The sequence below is a fragment of the Orcinus orca genome, chromosome 11, assembly GCF_937001465.1.
Source record: "Orcinus orca chromosome 11, mOrcOrc1.1, whole genome shotgun sequence".
Classification (NCBI taxonomy): domain Eukaryota; kingdom Metazoa; phylum Chordata; class Mammalia; order Artiodactyla; family Delphinidae; genus Orcinus; species Orcinus orca.
Window position 1 is genome coordinate 78,854,947 of NC_064569.1, and position 24,966 is coordinate 78,879,912.

At 34.7% G+C, this 24,966-nt stretch overlaps 1 protein-coding gene across 5 annotated transcripts in view; it reads left to right on the plus strand.

Moving 5' to 3' along the window:
* Window positions 1-24,370, plus strand: part of NEDD1 (NEDD1 gamma-tubulin ring complex targeting factor) — a 45,351-nt gene extending 20,981 nt beyond the window's left edge. For 3 of the 5 annotated variants that reach the window (XM_049695025.1, XM_049695024.1, XM_049695027.1), the window contains 11 exons: window positions 3,672-3,901; window positions 5,448-5,649; window positions 6,030-6,225; window positions 9,774-9,902; window positions 12,318-12,365; window positions 13,296-13,498; window positions 14,367-14,520; window positions 15,458-15,614; window positions 18,844-19,014; window positions 21,728-21,794; window positions 22,275-24,370. In XM_049695025.1, the coding sequence (XP_049550982.1) occupies window positions 3,672-3,901; window positions 5,448-5,649; window positions 6,030-6,225; window positions 9,774-9,902; window positions 12,318-12,365; window positions 13,296-13,498; window positions 14,367-14,520; window positions 15,458-15,614; window positions 18,844-19,014; window positions 21,728-21,794; window positions 22,275-22,379 (1,662 nt within the window). In that variant the 3' untranslated portion in view covers window positions 22,380-24,370. The remainder of the gene's footprint in view (window positions 1-3,671; window positions 3,902-5,447; window positions 5,650-6,029; window positions 6,226-9,773; window positions 9,903-12,317; window positions 12,366-13,295; window positions 13,499-14,366; window positions 14,521-15,457; window positions 15,615-18,843; window positions 19,015-21,727; window positions 21,795-22,274) is intronic. The other 2 variants (XM_004269516.3, XM_049695026.1) reach the window with 1 other exon arrangement.
* The last annotated feature ends 596 nt before the right edge of the window (window positions 24,371-24,966 follow it).

Consider the following 24,966-nt stretch of genomic DNA (forward strand, 5'->3'; position numbering starts at 1 on the left):
ATAGAAAATAAGCAAAATAGATTAATGGGCAGTTCACAAAAGAAGGACGACAAATGGTCACTTAGCATTTTTCAACCGAGAACCTTTAAAGCGTGAACAACAATAAAATACAAATTCTTTTATAAAGTAGCAATTTTTAAAAATAATAGTAGTCAGGGTACTTGGAAATTGGAAATAGCCTAAGTGTCCATCATTAGATTATTTAGATAAATTGATATACTCGTACATTCATATATTATCCAGCTATTAAAATCATGTAGTAGAAGATATTAATAACACAGCTAACTTTATAATAATAAAGTATGGTCCCAAGTTTGCTGTTGGTACTTTACTCAAACTCAAACATACATATACACAGAAAAATACTTAAAGGATATCCTCCAAATTATTAACCAGTTTTTCTCTAGGTGGTAGGATTATGGATGGTTTTTCTTTTCCTTTTTGTGATTTTTTTTTAAAGAAACATTTCCAAATATTTATAGCAGGGGTCAGCAAATATGACCTATAGGCTGGCTGTTATTTTTCCTAGAAATATCTTGAATATGGAACAAGATAGGGACTTAACAAATGCTGTTGATACTAAAATGAGTTAATACTTATTTTAAATATAATTTAGATAAACATTTCATTTATCCAGGATCATTAGATATTCTCTTGATATTCTAAATAGATGATGATTTAATAGATGTAGAAGGCTCAGAAATGAAGGTCTGTTATCAAAGAGTTAGAGGTGAATTATTGACAGAAACCAGTGTGGCTACTTAAGGGTCTTTTAAAAACTTATATGTAAAAGATGCTCAAATGTATGGTACATGAATGAATGTGTGAGTCATGAACCTGTGAGAATAGTAGCAACACCTACTATGTACCTGGCTTTTTGCAGAAATGCTATTTAATCCTTAAAGTAACCTTGACAGGCAAACAAAAGTGTTTTCTGTGTTGTTCACGAGAACACTGAGGCTTGGAGAGTTTAAGAAGTTTTTACCCAAGTCATACAGAGTTTCGCTCTACTTGAAACGCAGGTTCATCTGAGAGGAAGATTTATGGTTATCTTTAGTCTTGTTTTTCTTTTCTAAATGAGTTGCCATATAGGTCCACAGAATTTGAGGCAATGTATGGAATTTAGGTTTTGACTTAAATTCATTTTAAATTATTTATTAAGTTTTACAGTGGTCCCTCCTTATCTGTGGGCGGTGCGTTCCAAGACCCCCAGTGCATGCCTGAAACTGCAGTTAGTACCGAACCCTGTATATACTATGTGCTTTTCTACACATGCATACCTATAATAAAATTTAATTTATAAATTAGGCACAGTAAGAGATTAACAACAATAGTAAAATAGAACAATTATAACAATATACTGTAATAAAAGTTTAGTGAATGCGGTCTCTCTCTCAAAATATCTTACTGTACAAATTTAATGCCATTTCCATCCTAACTAAGCATTTATCACACACTGTGGCTATAACTCACAGTTTGAGGTGCGCAGCAAAACTAGCATTAATTTCTTTATCCTTCCTCATAATTTCACGGTTAGAAGATTCATTCTTACCATAGTTTTTTTTCTTTTCTTATTATGATTAAGTTGAGAACTTTTACCTTTTCACTTAACAGAAGCACTGCACCCAGCTTCTCTTTGGCATATCTGAATTGCCAATATCATTAGTGTTGCACTTTGGAGCCATTATTAAGGTTACTTGAACACAAGCACTGCAATACCTTGATAGTTGATTTGACAGCTGAGATGCCTACTAAGTGACTAATGGGCAGGATACCCTGGACAAAGGGTATCCTGGCGTACTGGAGTGAGATTTCATCATGCTACTTAGTGCTCAATTTAATATTTTTGAATTGTTTATTGCTGGAATTTTCCATTTAATATTTTTGGACTGTGGTTGACCACGGTACATACCTGAAACCATGGAAAGTGAAGTTGTGGACAAGGTAGGGACTACTGTATATAAAACAGTAAGCTCCTTGTTCCCTGCTGTATTCAAGCAGATTTTGGATGGCCCGTATTTTAAGGATGTTTTAGCAAATTACTACTGTGCCTAAGAGGTTGAACTTTATGAACTTTGAGTATCTAGAAGGTCTATGATTTTATGGTGATGTTTTGTTTTTAATGTTCTGCTTGTGCATTTTATCCAAATTTAGATTATGTGAAGGGCTATAACTATATGAACTCTTAAAATGCTACAGAAGTCTTTTACAAATTAATATTTTGCTTATGTTTAGGTAGGTTGGTATATGACTCTGCAAACATTATAATTCACTAAGGCTCTCTATATCTTTTATATAGTCAAGGTCCATGTAGTTTATTTTTTCTTGAGTGTAGACCAGAGGAAAGATTTGTCTATTCAAATGAATATGCTTTTCCTCAACAAAAATGGAAAATATAAACCAAAATTTTGTTTGTACTTTAGCCATATGAAAATGAGGAGCCCAATTTCATGGTTGACCGTAGTGATTATCTTACCTGAGGTGTCGGGTTACAAATACTCGTTTCCTTAGACAGAATTTGTGTTATGTTATTCCTAAATATTTTTTTGTTGTTGAGGGCTAATACTTACTATTTTGAAACATCTTAGAAGTAGAATATGAGTTTTTTAATATATAAAAGCTGGTGGTTTTAAATCTTTTTGGAGTGTGATAGATTAGATAGAACAAACAAAAAGCCCTCAGGTTTGACTTTTGTTCTGTGGCAGTTTTATCTGGGACCTATATGTGTAGTTGATACCTGCCATCTAGAACATGATTCATTGCTTGACTCCGGACTATAACTAAACTGTTTGAAGGTGTCTTATAGCTAGTTTCCCACTCTTGTGGATTCTACTTAATATTCATTTCTATACTTACATTGCTATTTCTGTGTGGGGGGAAAATAGCTTAAATGTAAAATACTTAATTCTCAGCACGATAAATGATAATATCAGTCAAGTTTGAAAGCAACATTTTAGTAAAAGTAGATAAAATTCATCCAGTTTTAATCTAAGACCTGTTTACTCAAACTGGATCTTTGTATATTCTTGTCCAGCAGAAACTAGAAAGAATGTCTCCACTGCCTCTAGAGATGAGTGTTTTAGAGAAAGGCTAGCGTTGCCCTCAGGCCAAAGCTTTTGAAAGAATGGGTATATAGTCCATCCCCAGTCTAGAGTGTTGCCAATTCCCCTTTGTGTTTTAGTTAATTTTTTATTGTGCTTCAAGTGTTGAATTGCCAGCACATCAGTTTCAAGCATATCCAGATATCAAAAATATATACTGAAAACAAATGCAAAATATTATTGCTTATTCTCTACCAGCATTCCCTTATACTTATTCATGATTTGACTGTGACTGGGCCTTTTATTTAGGTGGAATGTTCTAATCCTGATGAATTAATGTAGTTTACCTCAATATATTGTATTTTTCTTCTGAAAAAGAGGTGACTGAGGTAACTCTACTCCAACATAATAAAATCATGACAAATATTCAGTTACTAGAATTAAGATGTCTTAGGGTCATCTTATAGCCCACTAAATGATTTTATGGTTGTCATGATTGAAACCTGTTATGCGATAAACCAGAGAAGTTCTAAATCCCTTGTGAATAATGTGGTTGGCCATATTTATACTTTATATAAAATGTTCTTATGTATGCTTACAATTCCGTAAAATTTATTTTTATTTTCATAGTCTGTTCGGCACTTGAAGTATTCCTTGTTTAAGAAGTCGCTACTGGGCAGTGTTTCGGATAATGGAATAGTAACTCTCTGGGATGTGAATAGTCAGAGTCCATACCATAACTTTGACAGTACACATAAAGCTCCAGGTTCAGGCATCTGTTTTTCTCCTGTCAATGAATTGCTATTTGTAACTATAGGCTTGGATAAAAGAATCATTCTCTATGACACTTCAAGTAAGAAGTAAGTATAACATGCTCATTTCTTAATTTAGTAACAAATAATTCTTTCATTAGCAGCCATATTTGTGATTTGTATAGACCTCTGATTAATGTTAGAAGATGTAAAGTTTGTGTATTTGTTATCTAATAAGGTAGAATTTTCTTTTTTTTCCCATGCAGAAAAAACTAGATGAGATATGGGTGTTCTTTAGAGCAGCAGTCCCCAACCTTCTTGGCACCAGGGACCGGTTTTGTGGACGGGGTGGGGTGGGGTGGTGGGTGGGGGGATGGCTTAGGCCGTAATGCGAGTGCAGAGCAGCAGATGAAGCTTTGCTCGCTCGCCCTCAGTCCGCTCACTTCCTACTGTGTGCAGCGCGGGCCGCGGACCCGAACCCATCCGTGGCCTGGGGGTTGGGAACCCCTGCTTTAGAGTACTTCTGGATGATGAATGTTGAGGGGTAGCATGTTAATGATTTCACATCTTTATTTTAGCATGCATGCATATTACTCTTTTTCAGAATACAACTAAATTTGTGTATTTTTAAAGCAATATGATTAATTTGCTTTAAAATTAATTCATTATCTAGAGCAGGGTTTCTAAACTGTTGACATTTTGGGCTGGATAATTCTTGGTTGTGGGGAGCTGTCCTGAGCATTGTAGGATATTCAGCAGCATCCCTGGCCTCTACTTACTAGATGTCAGTAGTACTCCCCAAATTAAAAGTAGTAAAATTACCCCCAGTTGAGAACCACTGATATAGAGCTAAAGGGTACATAATTCTCTAAGTATCTAGGTCTGTTATGCCTTCTTGTTCTTCTTACAGTTATAAGTGTGCTTGGTTAGCTTAAAAAACAAAAAAAACCTGCAAGACTGCAAGAGGTGTCTTCTGTTACTTATTTTACTCTTCTTTTTTTTTTTTTTATTCTTTTCTTTTTTGAACTAATTTACTGAGAACCCTAACAGTAAACCATTCCTCTCGTATACCTGACACTCCAGCAAGGAGTTCAGCTTCAGCAGATCAGTATCCATACTTCTGTATTAGCTTCTGGGGGGATTAAACCTCATGAATCCTTTTAGCTTTTGGGTCAAGAGATGCATAACCAAGAGCAAAGTAGCAGCTGCTTCCTTGTCAAAGGTCATAATCCTCTTGAGGCCTAAGCAGGTCACTAAATGGAAAGGGGATACTTGGAGCCTCCTTAACCCTGAGGCTATAGAGCCCTTATTTGTGGAGTAACATGCAGGAATTCTATCACGTTCACTGCCAAAATAATAATTACTCAAAGAAATAGGTCCTGTTTCTAGAAGATGTAGAATCTATTGTATCTATTGGAAGTGAATAGAAAAATAGGATGGAGTGCTTAGCAGTTCCTTTACATGCCATTGTAGGAGAAATGTCTCCAGGTCTAATTCTGCATTTCTGCTTTAAACAAACATATGAGATGGGTATTCCAAGTAACTGTGCCGAAATCTAAGTAACTTTGGTTTTGGTTTACAGTTGTTTATATGTCGTATAAGCTTATATATATACATTCACATATCTACATATACTTTGCTCTCCTTTCCAAAGGCTAGTGAAAACTTTAGTGGCTGACGCTCCTCTAACTGCAGTAGATTTCATGCCTGATGGAGCCACTTTGGCTATTGGAGCTTCCCGTGGGAAAATATATCAATATGATTTAAGGATGTTGAAATCACCAGTTAAAACCATCAGTGCACATAAGACATCTGTGCAATGTATAGCATTTCAGTACTCCACTGTCCTTTCTAAGGTAAGATATTTTCTTTGTTTTCAGCATTTTTAATTTTACTAAATAAATCTAGTTCAGAATATAGAAATCATATGTTGTCAATTAAACACAGTGTAGTTTTGCTTCATAATAATTTTTATATCAAAGCATTGTAAATAATTTTAGTACAAATCCATTTGATACTTAGTTTTAAAACTTTTTTTGCGCTTTTCACATTTCTCTCTCTTCAAAAATATTAAAAGGTTTTTATGGTTCAGAGGGAAACTCTCACATCCACCAGCAAGCTTAAGATTTCTAAGGGAAAAACAATATTTTTTAAACTAATAGGGAATTTATGAAATATTAATGTCTCGTGTGGAGCATTAGAAACCTGATCTTTTAAATATTCCCTTCCGTTTCAGTCAGGTTTAAATAAAGGCTGTTCAAATAAGCCCACAGCTGTGAACAAACGTACTGTTAACGTGAGCACTGCTAGTGGAGGAGTCCAGAATTCTGGAGTTGTCAGAGAAGCAGCTACCACTTCCATTGCCACAGTTCTGCCACAGGCCACGACAGCAGTTGTGGGGAAAGGAACAGTTGCTCTTCAAGACAAAGCAGGTAAATGTTGTTTATATATAGTATTTGGAGTTCCCATCCTGTCTCCTCCCCAAATGGATATCATTATCACTTTCTTTAAGAACCTAGAACTTAAATTCACTTGAGTATTTAGGTAAAATTATTAGTAGATAGTGAAAATTGAAAAAGTGAAAAATTTAACTTTAGCTATAAATGTTTAAAAGGTTAATGAAAGGTACTTCACTTACTCTGTTTAGCTGAACTTCCGTTGTAAGATATTTTAAAAACAGAATAATACCCTCTCAGAAGTACCGCTACAGACTAGATGACTTTTCATTGTGCTTTTAGATTAATCAGTAGATAATATGAAACTTTGATGCTTTCATTATGATTTGATCTCAGTTTAAAAGAAAAAGCTATTAATGGCCCCTATACTTCAATTTTCAGACTGGAAAGTAAGTCAGGTGATGAAATGAATATATTTAAGTACTGAATAGTACCTGGCACATATTAAGCCATAAATTAGTCATTTGTTAAATAAAAATAAATGAAAATGTTGAAATTTTTAAGGAATTTCTTCTACTCTGATAATCGTATTGATGAAACAGTTCTTAAAGAAGAGTTCATTTAGACTTTGTGAAGGTATAATATGGTGATAAGCTTCCCCATACTTACTGTAGAAGATATTCTTTGCCTACAATAAAGATCGTAATTCCCTAAATTCCTGAAAGCCTTTTTGTTTTTATTTTAAGAAGTTATGCTATACTGTCACTTTCAACATATTTTTAAAAGTCTACATGATATACCAGTATGTCTCTAAAGTATTCTTACCAGAAATGAATGTACTCATGTCTTTTTGAATTTTCAGGACAAGTACTTAAATTGAGCACAAATATTTGTTGGTGCTTTTTCAATATGAGTTTACTATTCCCAAGTATAAGCAAAACTTTAATTTGTTAGTCTTGGTAGTGTAGAATTTTTTTAAAAATATAATAAGTATATTCACTATAAATTATCTTTGAATATCTATATCATCCTTACATAAAAATCATTATATATTATGTAGAAAAATAATAAGGTCCTTATTTAAGAACTCCTAGAAACTAATACTATTGCTATCTGTTTAAAAGAAGAAATAATGTTTGCCAAGATGTTGAATTAACTATGTTATGAAAATTGGTGTTAGTTTAAAAAATTACTATTTATTTTATTCATAATTTTCAAAAATTAAAATAAAGATTCTCTCATTTATTGTAAACTTTCTGAAGTCTCAGTGTCTGTCATTTAGTTTTTAATAAGGAAGTTTATGTGTAACAATGGCAGCATTAATTAGATGTGGAAGACTTGGGTCTGCAGGGCCACCAGTTAATGATAATTCTTGGCTGATTAGCAGTTTCTGGCAAAATGCGTGCTTACTGTGCACCCACAAGGAGAAATTTCGGTTTATTGATTTTATTTGGAAATAATTGCAAACTTACAGAAAAGTTTCAGTAATAATACAAAGAACTCTTGAGTTCTAGTATATCCTTGAGCAGGTTCACCATTTTATAAATTTTACCACATTTGCTGCATCATTTTCTCTCTCTCAACTCACACACATGTACATTTGTCCCCCTGTGAAACATTGAGAGTATGTTAGACTTCAGTCTCAGATCTATCACTTTCCTGCCTGGATGACTTTAGGCAGTTTTCTTTTTTATATATATATTTTTATTGGGGTATAGTTGTTTTACAATGTTGTGTTAGTTTCTGCTGTACAGCGAAGTGGAGTTCCCTGTGCTATACAGCAGGTTCTTATTAGTAGGCAGTTTTCTTAACCATGCTTTTTTCTCATTTTTCTCTTCCATAGATAATATTTAACATTTGAGGTTATTGTGAAAATCGGAGAAAATGTATCAAAAGGGCATAGCACATGTAGGCACTCAATAAATTATAGTGTTGCTAATATTGTCGTTATGATCATCATTATTGCTATTACTTTAAGCATGGTGTAAAATAAATTTAAAATTTGAAATAAGTTCGTATGGTTTCTACTGAAGGTGTACTAATTTAGTTATTGAAAAGAACCTCTGCAGGTACTTCCCTGATGGTGCCATGGTTAAGAATCTGCCTGCCAATGCAGGGGACATGGGTTCCATCCTTGGTTCGGGAAGATCCCACATGTTACGAAGCAACTAAGCTGGCGTGCCACAGCTACTGAGCCTGCGCTCTAGAGCCCGCGAGCCACAACTACTGAGCCTGCATGCCACAACTACTAAAGCCTGTGCGCCTAGAGACCATGCTCCGCAACAAGAGAAGCCACTGCAACGAGCAGCCTGCGCACCGCAACGAAGAGTAGCCCCCACTCGCCACAACTAGAGAAAGCCTGCGCACAGCCTTGAAGACCCAACACAGCCAAAAAAAAATAAATATATTTTAAAAAAAGAACCGCTGTCTACAGACTTGTTGCTAGTGCTCATTTTCAGTAGGAAACAGCCATTTAAGAAGAGAAAAATAAGGCTTTAGCACTATTTTCAAATGATACCAAGCTTCTATTTCATAAAGTTCCAGAGGCTAGAGTTATGCATCAAACATGTTGAGGACCTAGAAAAGGGAGAGAAATTTCTTCTTTATAACCGATTACACTCTTGGTATAAACACCCTTCAATGACAGTGATGTACAAATGTTTGGTCATAACTTTTGTGAGGTTATTAGGTTTATTTCATTAGCCAGGCTTGGACATTTTTGAATATTGTGAACAAAGCTAATCTTTGTTTTTATCCCAGGCTTTTCAGTTTTCATTTGGGACCAAGATGGCAAATAAAACAGTTTTAAAAATGTAAGACAGTAATATGCTACCGATTCAAATGCCAAGATTTCATCAAAGTTCTTGAATCTCTAGAACTCAGTCCTTGACCCAAAAATGAGCAAGAAGTTACTGAGCCTGCAGAGTTCCTATTATAACGTCCTTGCCCTAAAGTCATGCAATATATACTGAGAGGAAGTAAACTGCATGCCTCTTTATTGTTGTCTACTGTACTATTCTTTATGAGTTTGGTATTCTGGTTTCCTTCCTCTCAGTAAACTATCCCAAGGTTAATGAAGTCATTTAAGGTCAGTAACGCTGAGAGCAGTGTTAGGTTCCCACTGTTAGTGAAGAAAAAAATAAAAAGGGGAAAAAAGAGACCCATTCACTGCAAGCTGGGGAAAGAAACTAACGTTGCTTGAAAACTGCTATATGTTAGGCATTGTACTATATGCCTTAGAGACTTTTTTTTTAATCACTGGTAGATGATCCTAACAGTGAGTCAGTCACTAACAAAAATAAGTTAAGAAAAGTACATGAATTATTTAGAAAAGTTCTATCAAAGTAGATTTAAAAAGTGGTGTTATATGAGCAAATAAGTTATTTGCTTTTGAGGAGCCCTTCATTCCATGAAAAGGATGCTTAACTGAGCTATTGTTATATTCTGCTTTCTTTCCTGATGCCCACAGTTGTAGTGTTACCGATGTTATAGGTAAGGCATTCATTTTTAGAGCCTAGCTTCTCATGATAAATTTATTATGAGAAATAATAAAAATGTTTATTTTTATATCCAATTTCTATAAGGTCTGCCTCGAAGCATAAACACAGATATTTTATCTAAGGAAACAGAGAGTGGGAAAACCCAGGATTTCTCCAGCTTTGATGATACTGGAAAAAGTAGTTTAGGTGACATGTTCTCACCTATCCGAGATGGTAAGTCTGTTCAGATCAGAGGATCATGTCCTCTTGCTTGGGTCGTCATGACATTTTTATTCTGGCTAAAAGATGTGGATAATAGCTTCAGTCTCACTCTGTTCATGACAGTTGCTAATTTTCTCAATCCCTGAGATGGTATCTTCCCCTTTGCCCAGATATTTCAAATGTTATCATTCCAAAATATATGCTAGTAATTTTCACATGGGAACCAAGCAAATAGCTCTCAAGTTAGCATTTTAATTTCCACAGAAGTTTCTTAAAGGAAGTTTTGCCTCCATAGGCAATCTTTTACTTGTATCTACTTCTAAATAAATCTTCCCCAAATCTTGGATATTTTGATAGGCAAAAAATATCTTCCTAACATAAAAAAATTTGTTTCTTTGATTATTAGTATTTAACTGGTATTAAATGTTTTCATGGAGAAATATGGCTGGGGGTTAGATTGCCTCATCTTTTACACTAACTATATATGAAAGTACCATACACATACACACACATACACACACTCACACACACACACACACACACACACACACACACACACACACACACTCCCCATTGCTAGTAGACGTTGCCATTAAAAAGAAAAAAGCCAAAAAAAACAAAAAAAAAAACCTTTGCCAGTTTGTTAAACAGAAACATATATCGTTGTTCACTCTATATGAACTAGGCACATGGTTTGGCTGTGCTATTTTGGTGCTAATGTTCATACTGTTTTCTTTACTGGGATAGTCTCACTACTAATAGCAGTATTATTAACAGTATGGGTTAATTTCTAGAAGACGATTTGGCAGACTTAAATATTCATTCTTTTTGTCCTGTTAATTCCATTTCTATAAATTTACCTAAGAAAATATTCAGAGAAGCCCACAGAGATTTGTGTGTTTACTGTTTATTTATAGTATTGAAAAACAGGAGTGAATCTAAATGTCATCAGTAGCAGGGTGTTTAAATTATTACATCCACTCATGATCTTATAAAATTTAACTTTTTACTTTAAAATTGTCTGGTTTCAAAATTTTCTTCAACTAATTTCATAAGCAGAAAGAATAAATATATACGTAGTGGTACAGAATTATTGAGTGTCTTCTGCCTTACCCCAGCTTGAAAATGACTCAAATTGCCCGGTCAAATTGCTATCTTCCATCTAATAAAAGAGGAAGGATTCCTTTCAGGATGAAGAGAGGTCATACTACCTAGTTGAGGGGTAAAGAGAGGAGAGATGTGGGCAAAGGAGGTAAAAGTGGCTTGGGCTGGAGTTGAGAAAGGTTTTGGAGGTTAGCACCCAATTGTGGAGCTTTGTTTATGAGAACCGCTGGAGTAATTTTTTAATTGAAGGGGCTTTTTGAAAGTGTTTGAGTTATAAATGAAATCCTTTTTAATGGTTTTTGAAAGTAATAAAGGATATAAATTCCTTTTTAATTGCTTTTGCTGTTTAAAAAGATATGATTAGAGTTTGAGCCATAGGCCCTTCGTTTATTGGAGTTTGATATTATTGATAAGAAAAAGACATGGATACTAAATATAGTGCTGGTTTTCACTGTCAAGAGATTTGTGTTTTAATCTCAAAGATTCAACACTACTTAGGTAAAAGTCTTAATCTGTTTGTGCTTCAATTTCTTCATCTTTTAAATAAGAGTACCTCTGCTTTTGTTAGGAAAAAATGACTAACTTATATAAAAGTGTCTGTGTTGTGCGATTACTAGGTATAACACACACATGCAGATAGATGAATGGTGGAGAGATGGATGATAGTCCTACTAATATGATAATCATGTATGATAATTTATTGGCCATGTGAATTTCTGGTGAATTTTTTAATGACCTTTGCCCATTTTTCTATTAATCTGTTAAAATGGAGTTAGCAATTTTTGGTTGTTATTTGGTAAATGAATAATATTACAATATTGAAATATTCTTAAACATGTTCTACCATTGAAAAAATTTTAATGAAACCTTATATTTTTAATAACATTGTGTTGCTTACAAAATATTTTTACATTATTTCAATTGATCCTCAAGACAGTCTTGTGAGATGGTCGGGGCATTGTCCCCATTATATAGGTACAGAAACTGAAGCATAATTATACCCAAGTCTTGTCCAAGGTGACAGAGCTATTCAGTGGTATAAGCAGAACTGGATTACAGGTCTCTGGAGCCTACTCCAGTGCTTTTTCTGGTATACCTTGCTGTCTCATTAAATGACTCTATACATAGAATTATCTTTGCTGCTATGCATGAAGCTAAAAGAATGAAAAGGGAAGTTTATATGAATACTAGCTTTACCTTCACTCAGATTTTTCTTCTTAAAACTGTTAGTCCCTGAACTCTTTGGGGAACGAATAGGAAGCCTAAATTGCTATGGCTTCTTTTTCACTATTTTTTAAATTTTATTTTCTAATTTTATTATAGATGCTGTAGTTAACAAAGGAAGTGATGAGTCCGTAGGAAAAGGAGATGGTAAGAACTGTTGAGAAGTATTTTTATCAAAGTTAAAAGTGATTTTGTGTTATCTACTGCTGTGTAACAAACAAATTACCCCAATATTTTGAAGCTTAAAAGAACACTTACCATCTCATAATTGTGGGTGAAGAATCCAAGCGTGGCTTAGTTGGGTACCTTTGGCTTCGGATGTCTCATGATGTTTTAATTAGGGTATCAGCAGGGCTGCAGTCATCTCAAGGCTTGACTGGGCAAGGGTCTGCTTCCAAACTCATTCATGTGGCTATTGGCCGAAGATATCAGTTCCTGCCTTTGTGGGCCTCTCCACAGGGCAGCTGACAACATGGCAGCTGGCTTCTCTCAGGGCTGGTGTGAGAAAGTGAGAGGGCACTCAAGATGGAAGCCACAGTGTGTTTGTAACTTAATCTTGGAAGTGAGATCTGCCACTCTTCTGTATACTCTTTGTTAGAAGCAAGTTCCTAGGTCCAACCCACATTCCAAGGGAGGTGATTACACGAGGCCATGGATCCTTGGCAGGAGGCGGAGATCATGAGGAACCATCTTAGAGGCTACCTACCAAGATATACCACAGACATATACCAAATTAACAATTTTGTCAAAAACTTTTATTTACTAAAACATTCATTGTATTTTGCAGTTTTCAATGTATCTTCACATACAATATCTCTTTTAAGCCTCACCACTCAGGGAGGTGGATATCATCATTCACATTTACAGATCACTTAACAGTCACATAGAGTTTTACGACTTTTACCCAAAAACTCAAATGAAATAAGGGGTAGAGCTGATAAGTGAACCTGTCTTCTGAATCGAAATCCCATGTCTTTCTACCGTATTAACATGTCTATTGTGTTAAGTGCTTTTCTTAAATATCCAAGATTGGGGAACATCCCATATAAGTGCTAGTTTTTTTCTCCTCTTTTTCAGGCCTTGACTTTCTACCACAGTTGAACTCAGTGTTTCCTCAAAGAAAAAATCCAGTAGCTTCAAGCACTTCAGTGTTGCATTCTAGTCCTCTTAATGTCTTTATGGGGTCTCCAGGGAAAGAAGAAAATGAAAATCATGATCTGACAGCTGAATCTAAGAAAATGTATCTGGGAAAACAGGAACCTAAAGACTCCTTCAAGCAGGTATCTGCCTATAAATGATATTGAACTCACTGTGTGTGTTTATCACTAGCAAGTATAATGCATCTCATCACTAGAAAGCAGGCAGCTGCCACTGGATATGTCCTAATTATTGACAGTGCTGTGCACTTACTAGGTAGAAAATATTCTTAAATCTTGATGTCACATGTTAAAAACTGAAGATTACTTTTGAAATCTGTCTTTGGATATGTTGGAGGTAACAGCAGGTGTAATCTTACACTGTTTGTTTCCTAAGACAAGATACTTGATTTAACTGTCTGTGTAAGAATATTTTATACCTGACTTCTTTTAGAATGTATTTCCATTGTAGCACAAAGCACCAAGTTGGTGGTCAAGTCTTTTACTCTAAGTCTTAGAGCAAATTGATGGTGCTGAGAAGGTATTTCATCATCATTACCTTCTGCTGTAATCTAATAGAGTCTATTGTGCAGTATGTCTGTTTATTTTCATTTTTATTTTTTAGAATGATATTGAAAAGATCATTTAAGAAGTACAAAAAAGTCTTTTGACTTACTTTTGAAATATTTCTGACCAGTTATCACATGAGAGTTTGGGGATTTATTTATTTAGTTTTTTGGCCTGTGATTGCCATTTTAAATGATATTCAACTGCAGATTCTTAGTAAATGAGCTTTTGCTTATCATGTTATCATTGAAATTGTTTTTGATTAGTAAAGTTGATTTATTTTGCCACTGGCCCTAGCAACATTTTTTTCTCCTTCAAGATACCTTTCTATTCTTTCTTTTTCTGACCGTACTTACTGGAAAAAAGAGAAAAGTAGATACAAATTATATGGATAATATGGATAAAACCGGAATTTATATATTAATTGTTTATTTTAAATGTGAAGTTTGCAAAGTTGATCTCTGGTGCTGAAACTGGAAATCTAAATACCTCTCCATCATCCAACCAAACAAGAAGTCCTGAGAAATTTGAAAAGCCAGAAAAAGAAATTGAAGGCCAGTTTATATATGAACTTCCAGTCAATGGATCCTCAACTCCAAGTAAGTTCATAAAACTTCCTGATGTTTGAGTGCTAAGTTGAAAACTCCCAGTATTTAACTTGAAAAGGATAAGTTAAGAGAGTGATCATAGACGAAAAAGTTCAAGGAATTTAAAATTTATGACACTTCTCTAGTGTGTGACTCTCTTACTAGAAGACGATGAAATGGGTATGAAATGTTAAATTCAGCCACATTGATTTGGTACTCTTTGGGTGTGAATTTCATTTTCAATCCAATACGTAAGTGTCTTGATCTACTATGGTACAGATAGGAATATAGGACCCTTTGAAAATGGGTCATTAAGTACCTGAAATTGTCTTTTTTTTTCCATATTAAAGTTCTATCTATAGAGTTCATGGCAGAGACCCTAAAAACTCCATCACATTTAAAGTGATACTAGGTTCAGCGATAAGAGTTACCTATACAAAAAGCTCTTTGTGTAGTAGTAGCTCTTTTATATAGATACCTATATTTTAAGATTTCTGTGGATATATTGCATTAGCTTAAACTCTAGGGCCTTGCCTGTAGAACTACTTTACTCCTCTGTTCCTTCTGTTTGTTTCTAATAGTCTTGGTTTATCTAGTTTGTGGTGTGGCTTGTCACATTCATCTTTTGTAAGAGAAAATGATTCAGAGATTCTTCAAGATTAATCCCTCTGTCATATGTTATTACATTAGACACTTGGCAGTTTAGGTAGGTAGGTAGGTAGGTAGGTAGGTAGATAGATTGATAGAGAGAGAGATAAATGACTTATTAGAAATAATGTCATTGAAAGTTTCTAAGATTTGTATTCCAGACAGTGAATTTTTCTAAATGTCACAAGATCACTGTTTCTTACCAGTTTTTCAAGTTTTCTCTTGCCAAATCATATTTAGAAGTGTTTGATGTCTCTTAGTCCAAGTTGACTATTAATATTTTGTCCATTTTTAATTTTAGATCCAAAGATAGCATCTTCTGTCACTGCTGGAGTTGCCAGTTCACTATCAGAAAAAATAGCTGATACCATTGGAAATAATCGGCCAAATGCACCATTGACATCTGTTCAAATCCGTTTTATTCAGAACATGATACAGGAAACATTGGATGACTTTAGGTAATTGAGAAATTATCTAGACCTTGACTAGCTTTTTTTATTAGGTGTAAAACTGTAACTATGTTTGTGGTTACTACTTTTGCCTAAGTTCTGGGGTCCATAAAACCATAGAAAATATGAGTTTTGTTGATCTTGAAGTGTTGAGTTTATTTTGTATCAGCTAGGAAAAGGCACATTTCCCTAGGGCAGTTATTAGATAACTTGGCAGGATGGTGTAGCAGGCTGGCTGCCATTGTGGATCTTTTTCATCATCAAACTATGGACAGATTCTGGTAAGCTCAAATGGGATTCTTACAATATTTATAGATCACCTGTTAAGTATGCTATGTGCAGTAATGTAGTAAAGATATTTTTTAAAGGAATTCTGAATATTTTCAAGTAGAATGCATCAGAATGTAATACTTAATTTTAAAAAGTTCTTGCCTGGACCTGTCCTTGTCTCTCATTCTTTGAATTTTGAACGTTGTAAGAATGTTCTAGAATGCTGGTTCCTTTTACCTGTCATCTCAATATATTTTGAAAGCTATTTTCAATTATTAGAATCTTTTGCATTTTTTTTCCTTTTCTGACCTTTAGTTACTTAGTACTCTTGCTCAGATTTGGAATACCATGGGCAAGAATGTTGGAGAAGATGTGCAGTTTTTGTTGGTGCATGTTTCTTTTTAATGTTAAAAATGGTTTGAAAAAAATTTTTAAATGTTAACAAATATATTTTTAAAGAAAAATAATCATTTTGACATTTATAATGTGCCTAGTATGTACTGATACTAAGGATACAAAAACGGATGATCTGCCCACAAAAGCATTATAGTTTAACTAGGGTAGACATAGTGTGGGCTGCTATGATGTGTGTTTCTTTGATGTTAATTAACTCATTTGTAAATAGGGCAGTAATGACAACATGATAAGGAAATTTTGGTGGTTCATGTAACAGCCACCAAAACAAAGTACATGAACACAGGTAAAGGCAGCAAATCACCTATCCATGTCCATCTCTTCCTATTCCCTTCCTCTTAATTTGGCTTGGCTATGTGCTTTGTGTTAGGAAGTGCTTATTTTGTGATTTTCCCCCATCTTTGGGCATTTTATCCTTGCCTCCATGCTTGACAGCCCCAATCCTTTCTTCTATCTTGTTTCCCCTTTTACCAAATGACCCTCACTTTTTTTTAAGGTAAAATCTTTGATTATTCAATATTTAAACTATGCTAGTATTTTTATTAGGATTTAATTGTTTTTGTTAGTGCTCAGGTTACAAAGATTATATAGGTTTTGAGTGGTCTGCCCAAGTCCTTTCTCCTTAAATCCTGTTACTTTCTTTCTTTTTTTTTTCTTTTTTTTTCTTTTTCAGTATTACTGTGGTAAGAATACTTACCATGAGATACCCTCTTGGATTTTCAAGTGTGCAATATACGGTATTGTTAACTATAGACACGATATTGTAACAGCAGTCCTCTTGAACTTACTTTGTGTATTGAAATTTTATACTCGTTGATTTTCCCTTCTCCCCAACCCCTGACACCCACAATTCTGTTCTTTGCTTCCATGAGTTTGACTGTTTTAGATATCTCATATAAATGGGATCAGGCAGTATTTGTGCTTCTGTGTCTGGCTTATTTCACTTAGCATTATGCCCTCCAGGTTCATCCACGTCACACGTCAAGATTTCTTTCTTTTTTAAGGCTGAATAATACTCCGTTATATGTACATACCACGTTTAAAAAAATCTGGTCCTATTATTTTTCCATAAACAGTTTTTTAAAATATATGAGATATTTCAGGAATGCATATATAGGGCAAAATGGCAGAATTGTCTGGTTACAGCTGTAATATAATGTGAATAAAGCAATGTTGAAAACACAGAAAGGGAGAAGTTCTTCTGGGGCAAATGTAGAAAGAAATCATGCCTTGTGTGCCTGTGCCTGGGGATTGAGGATGGGCAGGGGCCTCTCTCTGCTCTTCTGCCCCTCTGTCAGCCATAGGCAGCCTCTGCTTAGAGGACCCAGAATGGCTCAGAGGATTTCTGCAGATCCACCTGCTCTGACTTCAGCCTCCAGTAGGTGTTGCCAGCTGTACCTTACAACGGAGGGACAGAGTGGGCTATTGAGAGGCTCTCTGCTAGCCATTCTCCCTCAGCTCTGGAGGCTGACTTCTCTGTGAGGGCCTGGAGTGCTTCAGAGGGGTTACTGTCAGTTCTTCTCCCCTGCCCTAAGTCTTCACCAGGCTCTGTGCATCTGTGCCCTCGGGGCTGTCTCTCAGCCCTCCTGCTCTGCCCCTAATTTTTACGTGAGCACTCAGTGAAGTCCTGTGGCAAAAAGTTGTTGAGGGAATGGAGACTTTATTTTCGGCTGGGACTCCTTGGGATTCTAAACTGTCTTGACAGTCTTCACTTGACCTTTAAAAATCTATAAAAATTTCAGCTAGTTCTCTTTAGCCTATCAATGGCAGCTTTCTTCCCCTGCTGCCCTGTCTAGGATGAAAACAACTGTGGGTCTTTCTTCTTCTGGAGGGACTCACCATTTTCTGGATTTTAGTTCATTTAGATTTCTTTGCACTCTTAAAGTTGAATTTATTTAAAATGTATGATTTTATAGGTTATCTGGCTTGTTCTCATTATTAGGGCTGGGGCGCTAACATCCTAAGCAGAAGTCTGTGGGTTTATTTCTGTTGTCTTTAAAGAAGATATAAGTTTCTTGCAAGCAGATCATTTCCTGGGTTTTAGGTTTTCTTAGGGCTATTTTATTTCTGGTTTGCCTTTATTCCTAGGGTTTAGTCTGTGCCCTTTTAAGATGTGAGCTGAATGTCTGGAGTATTCACCAGGCCTTTTTATCTTGGTGGGTCCCGAACTTAAACCTCCAATTCTTCATCACAGGGCTCTCAAAACCTTTTCTCCTCTTTAGCTGCCTTTTTTTTTTTTTTTTTTTTTTTTGCCGTACGCGGGCCTCTCACTGTTGTGGCCTCTCCCGTTGTGGAGCACAGGCTCCGGACGCACAGGCTCAGTGGCCATGGCTCACGGGCCTAGCTGCTCCGCAGCATGTGGGATCTTCCCGGACCGGGGCACGAACCCATGTCCCCTGCATCGGCAGGCGGACTCTCAACCACTGCGCCACCAGGGAAGCCCTAGCTGCCACTTTATGTTTGTTTTCCTGCCATCTAACTCAGTACAGGCATTGCTTAGGAGTCAAAGATGTCTTGAGGGGAAATTGCACAGATTCAGGTTTACTTTCTACAGGTACCCCCTTTCCAGAATCTTGGACCTTGCAGTGCTGGGTGCCTTGGGAGTTCTGAATTCTAATACTCCCCAACCAAGTGAGACTGTCTCAAACTCCAGGCCACTGCTCTCATCTCAGCCTCTTTTTCTCATAATATGGAATCAGCACATCCCGCAGAGGGAAAAGCAGAGGTAAATGTGGAGGTTACCTAGTAGACTCGCCTTCTTTACAAGACCATGGTCCCTCCAATCCTGGCTACTTTAGTGGTTCTACGATGCCTTCACTTTTTGTTGTTGTTGTTTGTGTTTGTTTTTTAATACAGCTCTTGTCATAACTCAAAGCAGAAGAGAAACAAATTTTTTAAAATATCTTTTAGTTGCAACAGAAGAAATAAGGTACTTAGGAATAAATCTAACCAAAGATGGTAAAGATCTGTGTGTGGAAAAACATTAAAAAAAATTATTAGAAAGCATTAACACTTAAATAGGAAGATATTATGAAGCTGTCAGTTCTTCTAACTTGGTCTATAGATTGAATGCAATTCCAATCAAATCCCAACTGGGTTTTTTGGAAGATGATGATGAGATAGTTCCAAAATGTATATGAAAGAAGGAAGATATGGAATAACCAAGACACTGGAGAAGAATAAGGTTGAAGGGGACTAGTTTGTCAGATAGATAGGCTATCATTAAAATAGTGTATCATTGGGCTTCCCTGGTGGCGCAGTGGTTGAGAGTCCGCCTGCCAATGCAGGGGACACAGGTTCGTGCCCCGGTCTGGGAAGATCCCACATGCCGTGGAGCGGCTGGGCCCGTGAGCCATGGCCGCTGAGCCTGCGCGTCTGGAGCCTGTGCTCTGCAACGGGAGAGGCCACAACAGTGAGAGGCCCGCGTACCGCAAAAAAAAAAAAAAAAGTGTATCATTAACACAGGGTGGACAAATTGCCCAAAGGGATCAAATAGGCACCCCCCCAAAAAAATGCCTATGTATATATGGAAATGTGATATATGACAGAGGAAATGTATATATCCCTGTTGCATGCTATTTAAAAAATCAGTTCCGTACAGGGTAAAAGTTTAAATGTAAATGGAAACATTTTAGGCATTGTAAGAGAATTTATATCAATATATGACTTCAGGGTTTGAGAAGTTACTTAAAAATAAGAGGGTACACTACCTATAAAAATAGATTGATAAATTTGCATTAATATTAGGTTAGTAAATTTGAGAATATTAATAGGAATTGTTTATCCCAGGACACTATTAATAAAATGAAAAGACAAAAGTTATCTGCAGTACTCATATAACCAATAAAGGACCAGATTATGTAAAGAACTCTTATAATTTTTTTAAAAAAGACATTCAGTAGAAAAATAGTTTAAAGACATAGGCAAGCATTTCACAGAAGAGGAATGGTATATGAACATAAGGAAAGATGCTCAGCCCTACAAATTAATCAGACAACTGAAAATGCAATGGGATACCATTTCACACCCAGTAGATGGGAAAATATTGTAAAAAGCTTGGTAACACCAAGTCTTGGTGTGGATGTAAAGCTAGATGAGCTCTGTTATACTGATGATGAGTGTGTCCATTGATACTACCACTTTGGAAAATAATTTCTGTTATTTTGTAAGTCTGAGCAGTGTACCTCTGGATCATACCTATAACTCAACATATCTACTCTTGGATATATCATCTACAGAAATTGGCACATGTGGGTTGGAAGACATATACATGATTGTTTATAACAATATTGTAATAATAAACACTTGAAAACAATTCAAATTGACAGGAGAATGTACACACTAGTATAAATCAGTGAATTACAGATATGTAGAATATGAAACTTGAAAACATGATACTGGATTATTTTTTAAATGTCCACTACTCAAGCCTACATAGGATATGGTACCCTTTTTGTAGTGCTCAAAAGCAAGCACAACGAAAATAGACTGACTACAGATTCTGTGTTATACATACAAACATACATATATATATATATATATATTTCTTTTTAAAACATTTCTTTGCTCAAACAAAATTCAGCAGCCTAGTGACTTCTTTCTTAGGCTTCTCCCAAGAGGTAAATGTTGGAGTCAGAGAGGAGCACACAGGAAGCGTCTATGATTTTGGTAATGTTCTAGCCCATAAGTTGTGTGGCAGGTGGCTGAATGTTCCTTTTATTGTTATACTTCATAACTTTTATGTCTTTTTCTTTGGCTGCACCGTGTGGCTTGCAGGATCTTAGTTCCCTGACCAGGGATTGAACCTGGGCCACGGCAGTGAAAGTGCTGAGTCCTAACCACTGGGATGCCAGGGAATTCCCACTTTTATGGCTTTTGTAGGCATGAATTAATTGCATTTTATTGAGTAACCTCTGTTACACCCAAATAGGCTCTTTTCATTCTGCTGGAAGTTTTTTTTTTTTTTTTTTTTGATAGCTTAAACATTGATAATAGTTAAAACATTATAACCTAGGGCATTATCTGTATTTCACTGTAATATAAACCTGTGTCTTTCCTTAATGATAATTTCTGTATTAAGGAATGTAGTATAATGAGAGTTCTGGAGGTAGACAGCCTGGGGTTATATCCTACTCCACCATTTACTAGTTGTGTGACATTGGATAAGTTATAACTACTCTGTGACTCAGTTACTTCATTGGTAAAATGGAGGTAATAATTGCACCTCGTTGTGAAGATTAAATGAATTCTTACATCTGAAGTACAAGAAACAGTGCCTAGCACAGAGTAAATAAATACTAGGTGCAGTGGTATTTTTACTATTGTAATAATAATTATTAACAGTAACGTGAAACAATAAGAGTTTAGCCATTTTCTTGAATGATCTAGAGCTGGTAAAATTGTTATAATTCTAATAAATATTTTACATTCTTCCCTAGAGAAGCATGCCATAAGGATATTGTGAATTTGCAGGTGGAGATGATTAAACAGTTTCATATGCAATTGGTATGTATTGACATATTTTATTGTAAGTGAGCATAGCTGTGGATCTAAAAAGTCCATAAAGGGGTGATGTATTTTTACTTAGTTATATCTAATTGCTAAGAAATAAACAGGGAGTTTTAGAAATTTAATAAGTAAAATAGATTTTAACTAGTCACCCTTCTTTGTAACCTGTGATAGTTACAAAGATATGATATGATAGGATGATAAAAAAGTATGATAGCTACTTTTTCACAGCTTTTTTTTTGCAGTAAGTAAGCAAAAAGCTTCCGAAATGTACAAATATAAGCTTTCCAAATATATAAATTTCACCAGTGCTCTTTCATTTATATTAACAAAGTAGTAAGGGTGGTTAAGTTAAAAAAAAAATCATTTAGTTACTTAATCAAACCTGAGAAAAATGATAGCTGAAAATATGTAAAACGGCTTGCCAAATAAATGAGATGGCAATAATTTTAAAAGCTTTTTTTTTCCCTTTTCTAGAATGAAATGCACTCTTTGTTGGAAAGATACTCGGTGAATGAAGGTTTAGTGGCAGAAATTGAAAGACTACGAGAAGAAAACAAAAGACTACGGGCACACTTTTGAAATTTCAGTGAATACTTTAATGTTTTGTAATTTGGGAAGCTTCTGGCAACACAGAGCTATATAGATTCAGTATTGTTTTCATGGCCTCTGGGAAAATTTTTTTTCAAGTAAAAGGGTGATGGGATTGTATACCAACCACTATTTCATCTTTTCTGTCAAAAATATTTATATTTTTGTATTAAAAACTGTACACTGTGTCATCTGCCTAAGAGGAAAGCCAATAGAATCTTTATTTTCTGAAAGCTTTAGCTATACACTAAGTGCCCTTTTTCATAAGAAAAGAAAATTGTGCAGGAAAAAAAATAGATTATGTATGTTTTTTAATAACCTCTTTTAAACATAATATTTTTGGTTGACAGTTGCCTTCCAAATTTTTTTGGATGTTTGATGATTAAAGAGTTTGAGATACCTTCTATTTTTATGGAGAAAGTAATTTTAATTGGTGTTTTGGGTTTCTAAGCAGTTGACTAATAAAACACAAGGTTGATTAATAATTTTTTTGTTAACTTGATGAAGTCAAGTATGACTATTATTTATTGTACATTTGATAAGAAAATTTTCAGAATTTTGAATTGCACAGATTACATTATATCTATTGCATTTATGTTACTGTATTATACTTCTAACAAATCTCTACTCCTGGTCAGTATTTTTTAGCTAATTTCACTTTATGAAAACTTTTAAGGGTTTATAAGACTCAACCAGAACTGCATATCTGCTGATTATCTCATGAATTAATAACATACAAAATTATACTATAAAGTTTCAATCAATATAATTCAACTTATAAACAGTGAAAATTTCATATTACATACTAAATATTACAGTATTAGCGCCATTTTTTTTCTCCCAAATGAGGTGTGGTTTATTTTGTTTTGTGGTTTATATCATTAACTTTCTCTAATTCTTTGTGTGTTGTGTGTAATATTTTATACTATTGACCTTACTATAAAATAAATAAAATTAAAAAAAACAACAGGAAGGTTAATTGTCAAAAGAATTTACACCTCTTTGATAATATGTAGATGTGTACATCTGCCTGCTCTGATCTACATTTTTAGTGATATAAGATTAGGAGGGCCACTGGCTTGTTTACCTTCTTATAGTCTTTTGTCCCAAAGATTTAAACTATGTACCTTGTATATAGCACTCCTGCCCAATTTTGACTTCTGAGATGAAAGTATTTACTAAAAGAACTCTATTAAAAAAAAAAGAAGAAATGTAGCTAGCTTACTAACTTTTTTCCCCTAAGTGATGAGCGATTTTAAGGATATATTAAATAAGTGTAAACATACTAATAATTACTTCAAGAAATAAAAGCAGATTACTTTGTCCTAGTGCGGCTCAGAGAATACATTTGTATTAAAGCTTTAGGAGTGCTTCTATAATCTTTTTTCCTGACAGGTTATAAAAGCATTATGGCTTGTAACAGGTTTTCTTATACATCATTATCAAACAGATTTAGAAGACATAAAAGTGTGTTTTGCTACATGCTGTATTTAAATCGGTTAATATTTTCCTATTGCCTTTTTCTATAAATGCACATAATGTGTATTAAAAGAGGTTGGATAAATAAAATAATTTTAGTAACTTTATGCATAAAGATGAAACTTTTTTTTGTCATGGAATTTAAAAGCTAAATAAGCACGAAAAATTTTAAATGGTAAAAATGGGAAACTTGCAATTGAATTTTAGCCTCTGGCCAAGATAGCATAATAGAGATTGGATTTATACAACTGAATTTTAAAAAGACCCAAAATATTTGAAATAATTTTCAAATACTGAATTTTTGAAAATAAAAAACTCAACTTAGATTCTGTACCTAGTGAGAATACCTTTTGAAAATGAAATAAAACTTTTTCAAACCTAGAAAGGCTGAAAGAATTTATCACAAGAAGACTTTTGCCCTACAGGAAATGTTAAAGGTACTGGATAGAAATCTTCTATGCAAAGGAATAAAGAGCAACAAAAATGGTAAATATGTGTACAAATGTAAGGCTTTTTTCCCTTATTTTAAATTTTCATTAAAGGCTAATAGACATTTAAAGCAAAAATAATAACAATGTATTGTGTGGTTAACATATGTAAAGTGAAATGTCTGAGAAGAGTATCATCAAGGGTGAGGGGAGGGAAATAAAAGCATACTACTCTTAAGATTCTTATACTAACTGTGAAGCAGAATAATACTACCTGAAAGTGGAATGTTATAAGCTAAGAATGTATACTGTAAACCCCAAAGCAACCACAAAAGAAAAAGTTACAACTAGTAAACCAACAAAGATGATAAAATGTAGCCATAGAAAATAATCCAAAAGAAGGAAGGAAAAGAAGAAAGGGGGACAAAGAATAAATGGGACAAATAGAAAATAAACAGTAAAATAGTAGATTTAAACAGCAGTATCAGTAATTGCATTAAGTATAAGTTGTCGTTACCCTTATTATGAGAGTGAATCTTTTTTATCCAACTGTGTACTGAATCCATGAAATCCACTTTAAATATAAAGATACAAATTGCTTAAACATAAAAAGACGAAATAAAAAATTAGAATGTATAATGAACTGAATGCAAATGAAAACATTATAATTT